The 16,103-nt window shown below is 39.3% G+C and overlaps 1 protein-coding gene across 4 annotated transcripts in view; it reads right to left on the reverse strand.

Annotated features, from left to right (window-relative positions):
* trpm3 (transient receptor potential cation channel, subfamily M, member 3) overlaps window positions 1-16,103 on the reverse strand; it is a 131,154-nt gene that overhangs the window by 96,946 nt on the left and 18,105 nt on the right. For 2 of the 4 annotated variants that reach the window (XM_018669131.2, XM_018669130.2), the window contains exon 1: window positions 8,516-9,283. The exons of the other annotated variants lie outside the window; for them this stretch is intronic. In XM_018669131.2, the coding sequence (XP_018524647.1) occupies window positions 8,516-8,605 (90 nt within the window). In that variant the 5' untranslated portion in view covers window positions 8,606-9,283. Of the gene's footprint in view, window positions 1-8,515; window positions 9,284-16,103 lie in introns of those variants that run through there. 4 annotated transcript variants of the gene reach the window in all.

Consider the following 16,103-nt stretch of genomic DNA (forward strand, 5'->3'; position numbering starts at 1 on the left):
CTAATAAGGTCACATATGTAATCTCAAGTCACACACACTGAAACAGACAGATAGCACATGGACTGTTAGAAAAACACCATGGGAATTATACATTTGTTAAAATGCTGTTCAGATCATGTAATGATTTTTGTCACTTTAATGTAAATCAAAGAGAGTAGAGTAGTCTGTCTCATTTTTCAAGGAAAAAGTCTAAACATTTACATGTAGAATGTGAGTATTTGTAGATTTTATTTGTTTTACATGATGATAAACTGAATATATCTGGGTTTTGGACTTAAAATCAGACAACACAAGACATATAAATATATCTCTGAGTTCTTAGAAACTGTCAAGGACATTTTGTAAGATTTTCACTTTATAGACGAAACATTTCACAGATTAGTTGAAAATAATGGAGATAATCATTAGATGCAGCCCTAGTGAATAACTGACTGAAGTGAATAATAAAATTAAATTTAAACCAAATCTGGTTTGGACTTGGAATATCTCTCATTTGAGTATCAGAGATTTAAGTCTGAGATTCTCTGCAGTCGCTGTCCATGGTGCTGATTTTGAAACTTGGACTTACCTGGCCACATTTCACCCCTTTGTCAAAGTAGCACTGATTGGCTGGCTTCAATTCAACATGAACAACAGCTTGATTGATTACACACGCCTCAGTAACAATATGGCTGCAGCTCTGATGATTAGAAAGCCTCTAATTTTAGTCTCCTGAGCTCAGGATGCAATTTCAATACTTTTCCTATCCTCCCCTCACACCTCAGCGTGTCCTTTCATTATTTTAACAGCCCTGACAATTACATGTGAGAGTGATTAAATGGAAATGTATTGATTATTGGATTTATTGACTTATTGTTGACCTATTGATTAGCTGTAAATTCCATGCATATACAAATATCCCTTAATGTACTAAGGACAACCAAAACCAGCCTATCCTGTTACACATGCAGACACACACACAGCCCAACGACCTTCATGAAACAGCCCAGACTAAACAGTACCGCTTAATTAATTAAAGTGATTTAATAAATGTAATCTGTATAACCAATATTTTCTGATTTGAGTAAAAATTTGGAAGACATCTGAACTTCATGGACTATTTACAGAATAGTTTGACATTTTGGGAAATGAGCTTTACTGAACAGTAAAAACAAGAAGTTGTAGTGTTACAGGGGGTTACGTGTGGGACTATTTCTAAGAGAAGTCTCCACTGATTGTCTGGCAACTGCACAGTGACAACAACATTTCAGAAGTAACAGCTCCCAGCCAAGAAACAGTCTGCCACCAAATCCCCTGTAACACCACAGCTTATTGTTGCTACTCTTTGTGTTTTGTAGATATATTAATTAGTGAGATTTAGAGGTGCAGGTAGTTGGGGTTTTTTTATGTTTGGATATAGTCAGGCTTGCTGTTTTCCACTATTTCAACACTTTATGCTGATCTTAGCTAACCTGTTGCTGTCTCCAGCTTCACAGACGAATGTGAGAGTGATATCAATCTTCTCATCTAAAAAAAAAAAAATGTCAAACTCCTTTAATCCACTATGGTACTAATACTTTAACTTACGGTAAAGGATTTGAACCACTTCTGTTTTTAATGAAGAAACATGCAGGAGCATAAAGTTGCACATAGACTCCAACAGCTACAAACTACATGCACAATTCTTTGCACATAAATACACCCCAGGCAACATATAAATAAATGTACACTATAAATTCACCCAATACCAGTGTCACACTTTCTACACCAGTATATACTGTTCATAAAGCACATCAGGAGGATTCATGGCTTTCTGTCCGTATACATAATTAAACAGCCCTCCATCCATAGCATATAATTCCCCCTAACAGTTTACAGGTCAAGGTTCACTGTTCAGAGTTCATAACTCTCGGGCTGGTGTCATGGATACTACAGCTCCGACAACAAAGTGAGAGCTGTGGGTGGATGGATATGGGATTTGCATTTGTGTACGTGTGTCTTGCTCATGTTTGTATACTGGCATGTGAGAAATTTCCACAGTGAAAGCTAGAAGTGGTTTGACAAATTATACATTTATTCTGAATCTGCAGGTCCTTTCAGCATCGATCCTCATAAATGATTCAGCAGCTGACTGGTAGGTAAAATGATGCTGTACTAGCTGTTGCATTAATTCAGGACAAATGCTTTTAGAAACAAAGAGTACAAACAGCGTGACAACACATTGTTTCCTCTAGCTGGTTTCCTGTTTAAAGATCCAAATATTTCAGAATGCATAAAAGACAAATTTGCAAACAGCTTGTTTCACTTCCCATGATGTTGAGTGGAAGCATGCCAAATAGGAAATATTAAGTCTTTGTGTGCCCAAATAAAGAAATGAGGTGTTAATTGGCAGCTTATGTTCTCGTTTTGGCTTATTAGTGAGATAATGTTTTAATTGAAATCTCATAAATGCGGTATTTGCTGGTTAATTGAGACATAAACAGGCAAGCATTGAGACATCCCTGTGAGTTTGAGGCCTGTTCACACACCACAGAAGAAGAGGAGGGAGAGTGAGAAACAGGGGAAAGGACGTTCCCTTAGGTGTGTGCATGACAACATGTTTCTTCCAGTTTCACTCAACACTCAAGAAGCATTTGTTCTCAACACTTTGGGATCTGTCAGTAAGTGTGGAAGTAAGAGAGAAAAAGAGTGTGGTGTTTTGGGGAGGAACAGGACTGACCTCCAATGCACTGCAGAACACAAGTGAACAGCATGGAGAAATATTGGATGAGTAGCTAATTTTCTTCATACTGAACACATGTTGAATTCCCATCCACATAATGATGTTTTATGTTTGTATATTTAATGTTCAATGTTTTTGTCATTGGTTTCGTGTAAATTAAGTGTGTCAGTTTGGGCAGTTTGTAATTGATCTTGTTTGTGACCTTGTTGTTTGTTGTAATGTTGTATCCTGCGTGTAAGTAACATATTATGTTTTTATGTTAACCTGTACAGGGACTAGCTATTATCATTCTGTATGCTATGTGCGCTTCCTCTGCTTAAATAAACTCAATAACAACAAAATGCACACAAAGACTTTAATGTAACGTGCATATTATGGATGTTTTTATCACACGACATGGAAAATTTAATCAGGTAATCTGTGGTTTCTGAAAGCTTGGTAATTGGAACAATCCCTGCTGTCCCAATCTTAATGATTTATCAGAATGTGTAAATGAAGCACAACATTTGTTGTACACAGTGTGACTAATGTAAAAACTCAGCCTGAAAAAAAAAACATTCTGTTGCACCACTTTAGTTGCTCCAACAATCACAGTAAACAGTAATGGGCTGTTTCATGGATGGTGCCATATCAAACTGAACAGAGTTAAATAGACCCAGTGATTACAACATAGGAATGTATTATGCTCTTTGCAATAAGGTGCAGTGCTGCTGACTGCTGCACCCATCACTTTCTAGTAGAGAGTTATGAAAAGTGCACATGCATGTGAAACTGTATGTGTCTGTGTGTGTATGTGTGTGTGTGTGTGTGCAAACCCTTGCAGGCAGTGCTCCAGGCTTTTAAGGTAACAATCTTTGTCTGAAATCTACTGTATCCGTCTACCTTATTGAATCTACTGTACATACAAAAATGGGTGGTGCCACCTATGGGTGACAGCATGTACCTTGCTCCTTGGTCATAATGTATATTATAGGTATCAGAATTCACATCTAAAACAGATGTTTTTTATAAATATCATTATGTAAGATTGCTGCTTAACTTACATGAACACATATTCACTCCTCGCAGCGAAACTAGATGATAAAAAGCATCAGACCACTGCATCTTTTTATGTAACACAAATGTATTTTTAGCATTTAAGAGATATATTTATTTTTTTTAGCAGCAACATCCCATCCTCCATGTATTTTGCATAAGATGGAGTGTTATCTATGCTTTATGATTATGGGTGGAAATGGAATAAAAGGAATAGAGAGACAAAAAGAGAGGAGATTGCAACAAAGACGGAGAGGGATGGAGAGAAAGAAGATGAGAGAAAGAAAGAAAGGAAGACAGACAGGACACAACAGAGAAAAGATGGAAGGTAGAGACAAGAAAGGATGGGCAGAAAACCAAAGAAAGGATTATTACTGTATTTGCTGTATGCAGTATTTTCTTTACACAATTACTGCACAGCACTGCAGAGGTGTTAACTGTCTGATTTCCTCAGAGGGTGAGAAGATGTGAAATAAAATTCCCTTAAAACTGATAAATAAGAGGCTGTTAATGTAATATAAAGATCAAAAGTAAGATATAAAAAAAGCACACAAAATATGAAGTGTAAGAGAGGCTGTCATCTTAAAGAAAAAGAAAATACAAAGCTACGTGACTGAAACAAACAGAATTTTAGTGAATACGAAAGAAGCATTTAAGTTGCCAAGAGAGGATGAAAGAAGACAGATTTTCTATTTCTGATTCTCTGTCCAATATTGTTTCCCTGTTTCAAACTTGATCCCACTGAGTCTACACAAAATCCCTGGCTTAAACTTGGAACATCTCAGCTGTCAATGTTGCAAATATATAATTATTTCAGGAACAAGCCACCAGCTCTGACAGAAAGGAAATTTTGATTGAATCTGCACTCAAACATATGCAGCAAAGAGCACTTTTGTAAAGGTCCAGATAAAGGGAGCACAAGGTTTCAAATGGACGATAAACTAAAATCTGTACGACTCTGAATGGCTTTCTGGCAAGACACACAGGATGATAGCACATGGACTAGAGTGAAACTCCAGGTGTGTGTGTGTCTCTCCTTTTTTCACATGCCCCCCCCCCCAATTGTCTGATAGAGGCATTACTCTTCTGTGAAGTGGCACTTGACCAATTGCTTGCCATTTTAAAGGTCAGAAGGAAGCTGTTGTAATGAATTGAATTACTTGTTGAACACTCATGTCAGTATAAATGTGATTCATTGTCAGTTTGAGATCATTAATAAAAGTGAGTTAGTGTAGTGCTACTGCCCTAACAGACAAAAACAAGTATTTTGGGGATATCTTTAACTAAAACAAATTTGTATTCTGTATAACTTGACAGCAAATCTTCCTCATTAAACTTGTGAATCCACTGAGACTGAGGCCCAGTCCACACTAGTATTTCTTAAAATGCAGCTTTTTCTATGCATTTTGGCTCATCATCCACATGCAAACTGTGTTTTAGGAAAACATATTAGAACAGATAAAAACTTTTTTCAGACTTCTGATTGACCAAGGTGGCTTTACGGTTGCATGTTCTTGCATTTTCATATGGATGGAGATGTTTTTCTAAGAATGAAGAAAGAAAACCCCCTTTTTAATAAATACCTGTGTATGTGTGAACTAGGTCTGAAGTCCATTCACACTGACACAGAACTCACACAGATCACATTTATCTTTGAGCTGATATAAAAGACATACAGACAAATAGACCATAGACCCAAACTGAGAAATGAACAAACATCTTTACATCAGGTTGCACAAACAAAGAACAAAGAACAAACAATGACGAAAGATTTGCCACACACACACACACACACACACACAGATTTCCACACTGTAAGCCTTGGTTCTCTGATGGATAAAATGCCAAACAGAGTCAATTTCAAATCAATGCTATGGGCTACAGGGCCTTGCCACTGTGAAAATGATATCTTCGGATGATCAATAACTGAACATGCTTCAGGTTAGTCTCATGCACACACACACACACACATCCACTTGCTTCGTGATTATTTAAGGGTGGGGCAGGTCGGTTATAAGATGGGGAAACTGGTAATACATTTTTTAGTAACTGCTTGAATGGTAAAAGCAGGTTAGGTTGGTTGCGTATGCCATTAGACTGCTTTACTGGTCAGCTTTGAGGAGACAGATATGGTGGTAGGACTTACACAATGTAGACCGTTGCATTTATTGGTGAAAGATTCCGTTCTGATTAAATGTAGTTTTTGCAGGTGTCTCCCACACGCTGATCAGGCCACAGGGTTCTTATCATTTGCTGACATATTGGTGCTTGCAGGGTACATGTTTGCTGCAACGTCAACTGTGCCGGTAGCACTGCATTATAAATGCACATACATACACATAGAGAGACATGTGCACAGGCACAGGCACACACCTACGTAAAAATCTGTTGGACATATTTTCCTGCCCAAGGAAGACAGAAAACATCTCTGACAGCCTATAAATTGTAGTCACACTCAAATGCACACACAAGCATAAGTATGCAGTTGGCAGCAGCGGGCAGGTAATGAGTTAGAGGGACATGGGAGGAAAGTGCTTGTCGTGCAGAAATTTCCAACAATAATGACAGGCCTATTAGACTAATTTCACACTGACAGCCTGATGTGTCCCTAGGGGGATTCACATACAGTAAACACAGTTTCAGGAACCATAATCCTCTGTAGCTTCTCCCAAGGTACTAACACTGTGCTAACAAACCATAAGAGACTTTAACCTCAAAACAAAAAGTCGGCTATTAAACAGCAGCAACGCTTAAAAGAAGGAGTCATTCTGACGATCCACCCAGAATGATTTTTTTAAAATGTTATTTTACAACTCATTTTTACATCATTTGAGCAAGTATATCCTGAGCTAAACAGCAAAGACAGCACGGTGCTAATGATGTTAATTCTGGAGCTGTTTCGTAATCAGCCCTTGGACACACAGAGGGAATATGGGATGGGAACATTTTTCTGTTTCACAGTTGGGAGCCCTAAAATCAAATATAACTTATTTTGGTCTAGTTATGAACCTACAGAGGGGCCTCACTTGTTCAGTGTCAATGGAAATCCAAAAAAACTGACTTGATGACATCATCTATTCAAGTCTTGATGTTCAGACATGCTGCTTAGGGGGAAAAAAACACTCAGATGACTAATTTGTGTAAATTCATTCAAACTTTTAGGGGGGGTTTTTGGAGTGGATTTTAAAATTAGTTTTACTTAATAAAATCACCTATAATTTAGAAATGTTTATTGGTTCAATTTATGAGCTTTTTTCTTAAATGGAATATATTCCATTACATTTACAGCACTCTGCAGTGATTTGAATGCTTTAAACACATGCAGAGAGACTACACTCTCAAAATTGCATCCTCACGTAAAGACCCACAGTAAAGTATGAGCAACCACACCATGTGCATACTAAGACACACACACACAAACACACAGTTTCAGTGCACAAACAGACCCAATGCACATTTAATCAAGGATTACAATGATATTCATTTAACCAGGCAATACAAATGCAAATGCCTGACATGTGAGCCCAGGCACTCTGGTTGTGTGGTTCAACATCACAGCATCACTGCTCTGTGAGACACTTTGATAAAGCCAGATCAAAGGAGAGTGAAGAAGAGGCATTCAAGACCTCCAACAATAGCCCTCCTTACGGAGTGCCTGTAACTGGCTTATAAAAGCACATGAATGAATAAAGATGAGGTTTTCTGCTACAAATGTCTGTAAACAAGCCGTAAAAAGGCTCTTTGGATTTACAGAGGCTGTAAGACACATACACAGATGCACCCACACATGCTCAGATACAACCATGATGAATATACACCCTTTCATGCACATTATGTTACACACTTCTGCTCAGGTGATGAGGTGAAAAGTGCTAACTTAACCTGGCTTACTCTAACAAAATACGCAACTCCAAACGTAGGCTTTACTGTGCATTGTGCATTGTTGAATTCATCTTAACACCTGTCCACTGGGATTTGGTGTTGCACATCCACCTCTCCCTGAATCTCCTGTGTACTGTCTGTCATTTCCAGTTCAACATTTCTGCTCATCCATCCCTACAAATCCTCTCTTTACATTCTGCCTCTTTTGTTCACCACCATTCCTTTTGCCCTTTCTCGTTTCTTTTTCTTACCCCCCTCAACTGTCTACATTTAATGCTTTCACCTTCACCCTTTGTGTAACCTCCTCGCTGTTTTAACACTGGACCCCTGTAATCCACACTCACCCTCTGATTCCTTCCCATGTCCTGTTGTATATTCTCTTTCCTTCATTTTTTCTTGCTCTCAGTAATTTATAAATCTTTGCCTTTTCTTTTTCCAACACTTTTCTTTGTCACTGCTTCTTCAGTTTCTAACATTTTTGTGCACCTCTCTAACATCATGCTCCCACTTCAGCCCATCTCCATTTTTATCCTCCACTCTTTGCACATCCCCACTCTTTCAAACCTTTATGCTCCCATCTCAGTGAGTTTTCTATGCTGGCAGTTTTTCCACTCTTATCTTCGACTAAATCCCTCCATCTATTCCTTCTTAATGCCTGCTTTACATCCACTGGGTTATGTACTAAGTACACTTGAGGGAAGCCTGAGATGTGGCATGGCAGCTTCTCTAGCATTCATTTTGCATCCTCACACCTCTTTCTACTCATCTTCCTTCAGAAAGCAGCAAGATAGCAGGAGGGCTGCCTGACATTTTTTACAATACATCTCCTGGGGCATCTATTTTTTAGTTCATTCCCACTCTCTTGTTCTCAGTCTCCCTCCCCCTATGTTCTTTTACCTTTAGCAGTCGTACAGATGGCAGGAAGGCTGCATGGCACAGTTTTCTGATGGTCCAGTTGAGTGGCCGTGGTGCGTCCAGCTGGTTCATGGTGCCCACTCTTCACGGTGCAGCCACTGGTGCCCGGCGGCTTTCCCCGGCACCAGGATCAGTGCTGCCCCACTAGGGGGGCAAAAATGGGAGAGGGTCTCCAACTCCAACTGCCGAAAAGCACACAAGTCCCAGGGCATGACCCTCGACGGACAACCATTAACCACTACCGCCACCACCTTGAAGCCTTTACTTCCCCAAGTAGATGATGCTCTCACCTGGGCAGCTCTCTGCCCCCTCTCCCTCTCCCTCCCTGCCCTCTCCTCCACTCCGGCACACACAGATCCAAAGAGTTCGAGGCAAGCCAAATCTGAAGCACCAGAAGCATCTGATTCCTCTTCCACCAGTAGCTGGAGTGTACTCAGCTCTGGCGCGAAAAAACCAAGAGTGTTCAATATTTTCCCAAAGAAACAGAGCAGAGCGCAGCAATGCACAGCAGAGAAAAGAGCTTGCAATGTGAGAGGGATGCAGGTAAAGAAGAAGAAAGAGGAGAGAAAAAGAAGGAGGAGAGATGGAGATGTGAGGAGAGGAGAGACGAGCAGTGCAGTGCGGTGCAGTATAGCGCAGAGGGGAGAGGAGAGGAAACGAGAGCAGCGCAGAGCGCATAAACGGAGCAGCGCGGCTTAGATTTGAGGCTGCATGCACACTACTGTCTCCAAGATGAGAAAAAGAGAGAGAGGGAGAGAGAGACGGAGGGCGAGAGAGGGAGAAGGGGAGACATAAAATAAAATCCAATACAATTGATGAATAAGCTGAAATTGAAAGGGGATAAAATGCCAGAGAAAAAGATTGCTTCAGCGCATGGGGAAAAAAAACAGGAGAGATGGAGACAGACAGAGAGAGAGGGCAAGATGGAGAGAATGGGAAGAGAGGGAAGAGATGTGATGAGGCACTGTATGGTGGTCAAAAGGGAAATGTGTGAAGCGGAGTCAAAGCTCTGTCTTATAGAGTGAATTCAGATGGAGCTTGAAGATGTAAGCACATTAAACAACTTGGTGCCGTGGCAGTGGAGGGGAGTACGACCTACTTACCGATTTGCACATTAAAAAGCTCTCAAGTGGTTTTAAAAAAAGCCACTAAAAACAGAACTGTTGATGGGATTTTCATCTTGCATTAACTAATTTTTAATACCCTTTAAACAACGTTGACGCAATTCAGTTTGCTGTATTGGCATGAATGTTAGGATGGAATTATAAAGTTAACAGAAAAGACAATAAACGTATTGATGATGATTGATGATGATGTACTGATGAATTGATTTTGACCTTTAAGATACAAATAGCAATTTTAGGGCTGAATACATTACATTAAGTGTATCTAAAAATGATTGAAGCGTTTGACATATAGATGACAAAAATAAGCATTTCTCTGTCATTCTGGACCAATTTTATTCAAAGAAATTCCAATAAATCTTTAACATCATTACACATTAATTAACATTAATAAACAACATTAAATAATTGACTGTGTCAGTCCTAATAGAGTTACAAGTTAAAATATGTATGATATCAGTATATTACATTATCTATTACATCTGATCAGGCTCTTCACACCAAATTCCCATCGATTTTTAGTTTTATGCTATATCTCTTCCCTAATCATCACTTAACACTAAATATACTCAAAAGTCTAATTTTATAATATTTATCATCTACTTCTACAGAAGCCTGAGATTATCAGGGAGATAGCCACTACAGGCTAATTAATTACTCTCATTGTCTTAGGACACAAGGCCAACTACCTTCTATAAATGCTTTTGGCTCACACCCTACAACCATCCACAGAGCTGTACAGCAGCAACCTGGAGCATATTAACAATGGAAAACCTTATCAGCAGAGCTACACCTCTAAATGACTTGAATGCTTGATAATGAAGCGCACTGCCAAAAATGAGCCAGCTATTTTTACTTCTACTTCTTTGTTGGTGTACTGAATTTGGTGTGCCTTTCTATTTCTAGTCACTCAGACTGTTTGTCTCTGGCGAATTACCAATACACAGCACTCAAATACCCAAGTGCTTGTCAAAACAAAAGATATGAAAAACATAAATTAACACCTCTCTTTGTGATAGATCTGACATGTTCAGACCGGTAGAAGAGTGATTCAATGTGATCTGACTCTCTGGTGTAGAGATAAAAGCACCGAGGGTTCAGAGGTATTGATGACAACACATGATGTCTCCTGTTAGATGTACTGTGCATTGTCATTGTTTTAAAATGGTTCAAATTAATGTCACAATGAATGCGGCTGAATTAAGCATTAAAATATCTGTGCCTGCGCAGCACATGCTCTAGCTTAGCTAAGGCATTAAATCCGTGCAAATAAAAGGTAAGCTTATAATATGGACATGGAATACAAAGGGAACAGTTGACCTTATATTTGAGCTTTCATAACAGGCAACCTTGAGAGAAAATTAAGCTCTCACATAGTTCGCCTCATTCAGCGAAGCAAGACAAGCTGTCAGAGTTATCCTGGAAGCAAAATAAAGATCAGAGAGTAAATCGTAATGAACTCTGTGTTTTTTCTCCCTTAGATTAAAGATAAAACAAGAGCAGCTGCAGTGCAACACATTATGACAAAACGTGAATGATGCATTGCCATACTGTTTTCAAACTGCATCTTGCTAACAGTGACAGTGTAGAGCATTTTACTGTATTACCAAATGCCCTAATGACTTTTGAGTCACTAGCACAGTTAGTGGGCATTTTTGCCCTGACAGTCAAGGGCTGACATTAAGAATATCCACCTCACTGACCACCGGGTCCCTGAGGACCTCCAAGACCTCTGGGAGATCTGTCTGTCAACCGTACCGCTAGTCACTGTGGGGATGGTGTGTCTTGTGTGTGTGTGTTTGTGTTTGTGTGAGGGAGGGGTGGGAGGGAGGAGTGGCAGCAATAGAAGGCGTGAGAGTGTGCCATTTCCCCCCTAACCCTCTCGCTTCACACTTCTCCATCTCACCCCATGAAATGGTTCAGCGAACACCTCTACAGCTCAGTGCATCACTCTGCACTGTCTGCATCCTGACTCTAGATGGCATCCTTCTAATATACAATACCCATCTCTGCCTCAGCCCCAGTATTCAATCCTGACTCCAGCCATAACGTTATAATGACAACTCTGAATCATCATCAAACTACCAGTTATTTTGTTACTATGAAGCCAAAGTGACTGCCTTTTTGTTACAAAATGCATCAGGGTGTCACAGTATAAGACTGCATGATCTTCCTGCCAAAGAAGCAACATACATACTTCAACCACCAGAGGGCATCATTTCAACACGCCTGCTGCAGACGGAGTGTGTCTTGATTGTTCTATCCTCTCACTCTTCTTGGCTACACTAATTATCAAGTTAAAAGGTATTAAACACTGGCAAAGAACAAGACCAGACAAGATGAGATTTAATTCTCTCACAGTGATTCATTTCTCCCTGTGGGAGCTTAACTTGGTTGGTGATGGAGGCAATTTACTGTGAATTACTTGAGTGCTTCAGTGCTGAGAGCTTGGATTGAGATGGTAAAGGCAAAACAATAAACATCCAAAAATGTTGTGTCACTCACGTTTTCAGATGAGGTGGGAAAAGAAGTGTTGTATAGTCATTTGTCATAGATAAGAGTTATGCTTGAGATGAATGGAATTTTTTGTACCAGAATCACAAGAGAATATTCTGTCAACTTGAACAGATGCGGTCCTGTGCTCATAGCATGATTAATGTGCCAGCTAAAGTCACTCTCCTCTAGTGCCTGTAGATGTAGATTTATGCTGTATTATGTAAATGTAAGAATGTGTGTGTGTGCACATCTGTGAATAATTTATTCACAACCCACAAGTAGTTATGCGGAAACTGTACATTTCATCATCGGTATAGTGAGTGAATGTATGCAAGCACATTTGTGTAATAAGACTGAGTGGGTGTTCTGTAGTCCACTTCTTCTCAGACACATTTCTGCTACAGGTAGACCTTGTGACACCACCTATCTGCACTGACAGAGTGAGAAAGAAGCCCATTTCCACCTGTCATTCACACGAAGCCAGGGGCACCCGAAAAGCTGTGCGCTCATTGAAAATATGAATCCTCTCTGCTAGTATTTGTGCAAAAAAAAATTTAAAAAATAAAAAAAGCTTGTAAAAGAGTAAAAGAGTGGAGATCAGTGAGTGTGTTGCATTTGTGGAATATTATTGTTATATTTCATATAAAACATTCTAATTGGAGTCCTGGCAATACTATCAAAAAATCTACTGAACAACCTAAAATGAATGAATGACAAACCATGAAGCAGTAAAGACAGATGAAAAAGATCAATATTAAACTTTTATGTGAAGAGTATGCCTCTGCAGGTGCCTTGAAACTCAGCATATGGATCTAAGTGTCAGATCTATCAACACAACTTTGCCTGTAAAGGCTTTTATGAATAATTTATGTGTCAAGACGCTTATTATTGTTTCTCTGAATATTATGTTTGAACTGAAGCCTTTGCATGAACAGAAAGGCAGATTTAGAAAGCTGTGATTCAGCTGACATTCTGCTGATGCAATTCCCATTTGTTGTGACTAATAAAAGGTAATATCCACAAAGTGTAATGGTGTTTACTCAAGGGATACCATCCAAACTTAGCTACTTGTACTTTCTGTTGTAGCAGTACTTCCATAAAGGGTTACAGATGACTGCGTCCAGTTACACAGCAGCAATGACACTGTCAGTTTTTCAGTAGAGCAAGGGAGTGAAGGTATGTGCTAACAAAGTTGTCTGTTGTAGATTGATGGTGCCAAAAGCCTTTATCTAATTTGGCTTCCTCTCCCTCTTCTCTGTGTGATGTCCGTCCCCTGGAGGATTCCCGGTAAGTGACAGTTCAATACCTCCCTCCATATGCACTCAAACACACAAATGCACCCACACACACACACTCTCACACACACACTGCAACCCCCTACTTTCCTTGCCCTGAGGAAGCAGGAAGACCTCTGCTGAGTCGGGTACACTCCTCCATCTGGAGAGAGGCAATGATTATTAGCCTGCGGGATGGAACCACATGCACACACTAACACACACACACACACACACACACACAATATAGTTCTCAAAATGTGTCGTTTTCTCCACATTTTTTGCTGTTCACATTCACTCACTATCAGCCACTCAGTTGTGCTTCCAATCATAGTTGTCTTAATATGCCAATGTCCCACTGCAGTTTCATGTTTTAAAAAAAACCTATAATATGTCTTTACCCTTCTAAAATCAAATTTGTTATTCATGTGCCACAAGTTGTTTCATAGAGTCCCTGTTGTCTCATCCCTGAAACCAGGTCTACATTTTCCAGCACTGACATTTAGGCCTCTAGCAGTACTACTAAATGTTATCGGCAGGTCCAAATGACTGTTGACAAACAGCAGTGTTATCAGTTAAGCCAGAGATAATGAACTGAGAAGATGTTACTAATTAAGAATAATGACCTGCAAGGGTTATCCATGTGGCAATCACTCCAAGCTATCCTTCACATCTTAACCAATTGGGCTAAACATGGTGTTAAATTGTCAGTTTGCTATATGGATCCATCGTCCTCTTTTTAACCTAACATATAGCCTACTCTGAGGGATCAATATCTTCTTAAAACAATGAAAAATTTCTCAGTTACAGAATGTTATTCTTTAAATGTCTTATCTACTTTTAATTTCCAATCATTATGATTGAAGTTTGTCATAGATTATATGATATGTTATGCACCAGCACTTGTGTTACAACCTCAGTGAAAACATTTCACTGTGATGCTATCGGCACCATTTCTCCACCTGGTGACTGGAAGCCTTCACTTTAATGTTTGGTAAGAGACACATAAGTGACATTAATGGGACAGGGGTGGAAGGTAGGTAAGAGGACAGCAGGACAGGTAGACAGCAATATTTGTAGATAGGTAAATTGTAAGGTTGAGGGCAGAGACAGAACATATAACAGGGATACATTAAGTCAGCGTGTTGAAGCCTGGATGACAGTAAACGAGACTGAGACAAGACTAGCGATGAGGTAGAAGGAAGAAGACCGAATTGAAAATGTAATGACGAAAGTTTGCAGTCATGGTAGGAAGGAGGAAGTCAAAAATCTTCCCCTCGTGAATTTTACCTTTTAGTTTAGCACATATTATTTCATGCTGTGAGGTAGTCTAACAAAGGCGCAGCAAGAGTCAATCTTCTTTTCTCTGCAGTAAAAAATATTTATGTGGTATTTTACATTCCCCATAATAGAAGGTAGTAAAACCACAAATATCTCAGAACTGCATAATTGCAGCAGAACAAGGACACACACTGTTAGATTGATGGTTGAAATATTGGATCATTACACTCACCATGCCCACATGAAACGCATCCTTAAATTTACATCTTTGACAGTTTGACACTGACTGAGGAGCATTTATAAAACAAAGAACTCAAGGTAACACTGTGTTTGGAAAGTCTCAACTGGATGAAAGAAAATACATGTTCAATTCAATGTCTAATGTTTTGATGTATAATATGTACAACACAGAAGATGTTGTGTAGCAGAAGTTATGTAGTTGCAAAGGTTTGGGCAGTACTAGGCAAATCACATACAGTATTTTATTGAGAGAGGGAAGTGTGGTGTAAAGTAGTACATGCTACCCCTGCAACAAAAAGACATTAAAATGGGCCTGTAGCTATTTTTATTTCATGAAACTACAAAATAGAAATTAAACAGTAACTGTGGCAGGAACAGAAGTAACTGTCCCCCCACCCCCCTTCTGCTAGCTGGGTTTTACTAAGTACTGACTTAACGGTTTGCCCTAACTTTTAGTTTTCTACATTTCTTAGTTCATGAAAGTAACAGTGCATTAAGACCTGAAGAATTTCCCATTATTTATAGTTTGTTTGCCGCAGGGGTTGTAGTTACTTCTTTTCACTTCAAAAATCAACAAAATATGTCATTTGCCCAGGGGTGCCCAAAGTTTTCCCTGCAACTGTACAAACTGCTTGATTGAACAGGGTGACTCTGTACTACAGCTGCATGTCGTATCTAGTTGATGTGTCATACAACCTGACATCAGACAATCTAATAAACTAATACAGCTTTTATCAAATGCTCAGTATGGTCAAACTATGAGGAAAAGGTGACACCATCCACCCAGAAGCCCTGCTCTGTATTTAAAAGCATATGATAAGCCAAATGTGTGAAGGTTAAAATAGAGTTCACAAGAAAGGCAAATACGGTTGAGTGCACAGTATGTGCATTTACCTGTATGTATGCATTAGGAGTTGTATTTGTGTATATGCAAATGTTTTTGTAAGCTTGTGTGGACAAATTTTCAAAACCATAGTATAGTGAGGACATAGTATTGTTAGGACATTTGGGCTGGTACTCACAACAAAGATATTTTTGAAGGTGTTAGATGGTGTTAGGGTTAAGGTTTGATTTAGTCATTTACTTTTAATGGTTAAGCTTAGAGAACAGGGAGTGCACTATTTCAAGTCTCCTCACGACTATAGTAAGACCAGT

This window comes from Lates calcarifer, linkage group LG13 (assembly GCF_001640805.2).
Source record: "Lates calcarifer isolate ASB-BC8 linkage group LG13, TLL_Latcal_v3, whole genome shotgun sequence".
In the NCBI taxonomy this organism is placed as follows: Eukaryota; Metazoa; Chordata; class Actinopteri; family Centropomidae; genus Lates; species Lates calcarifer.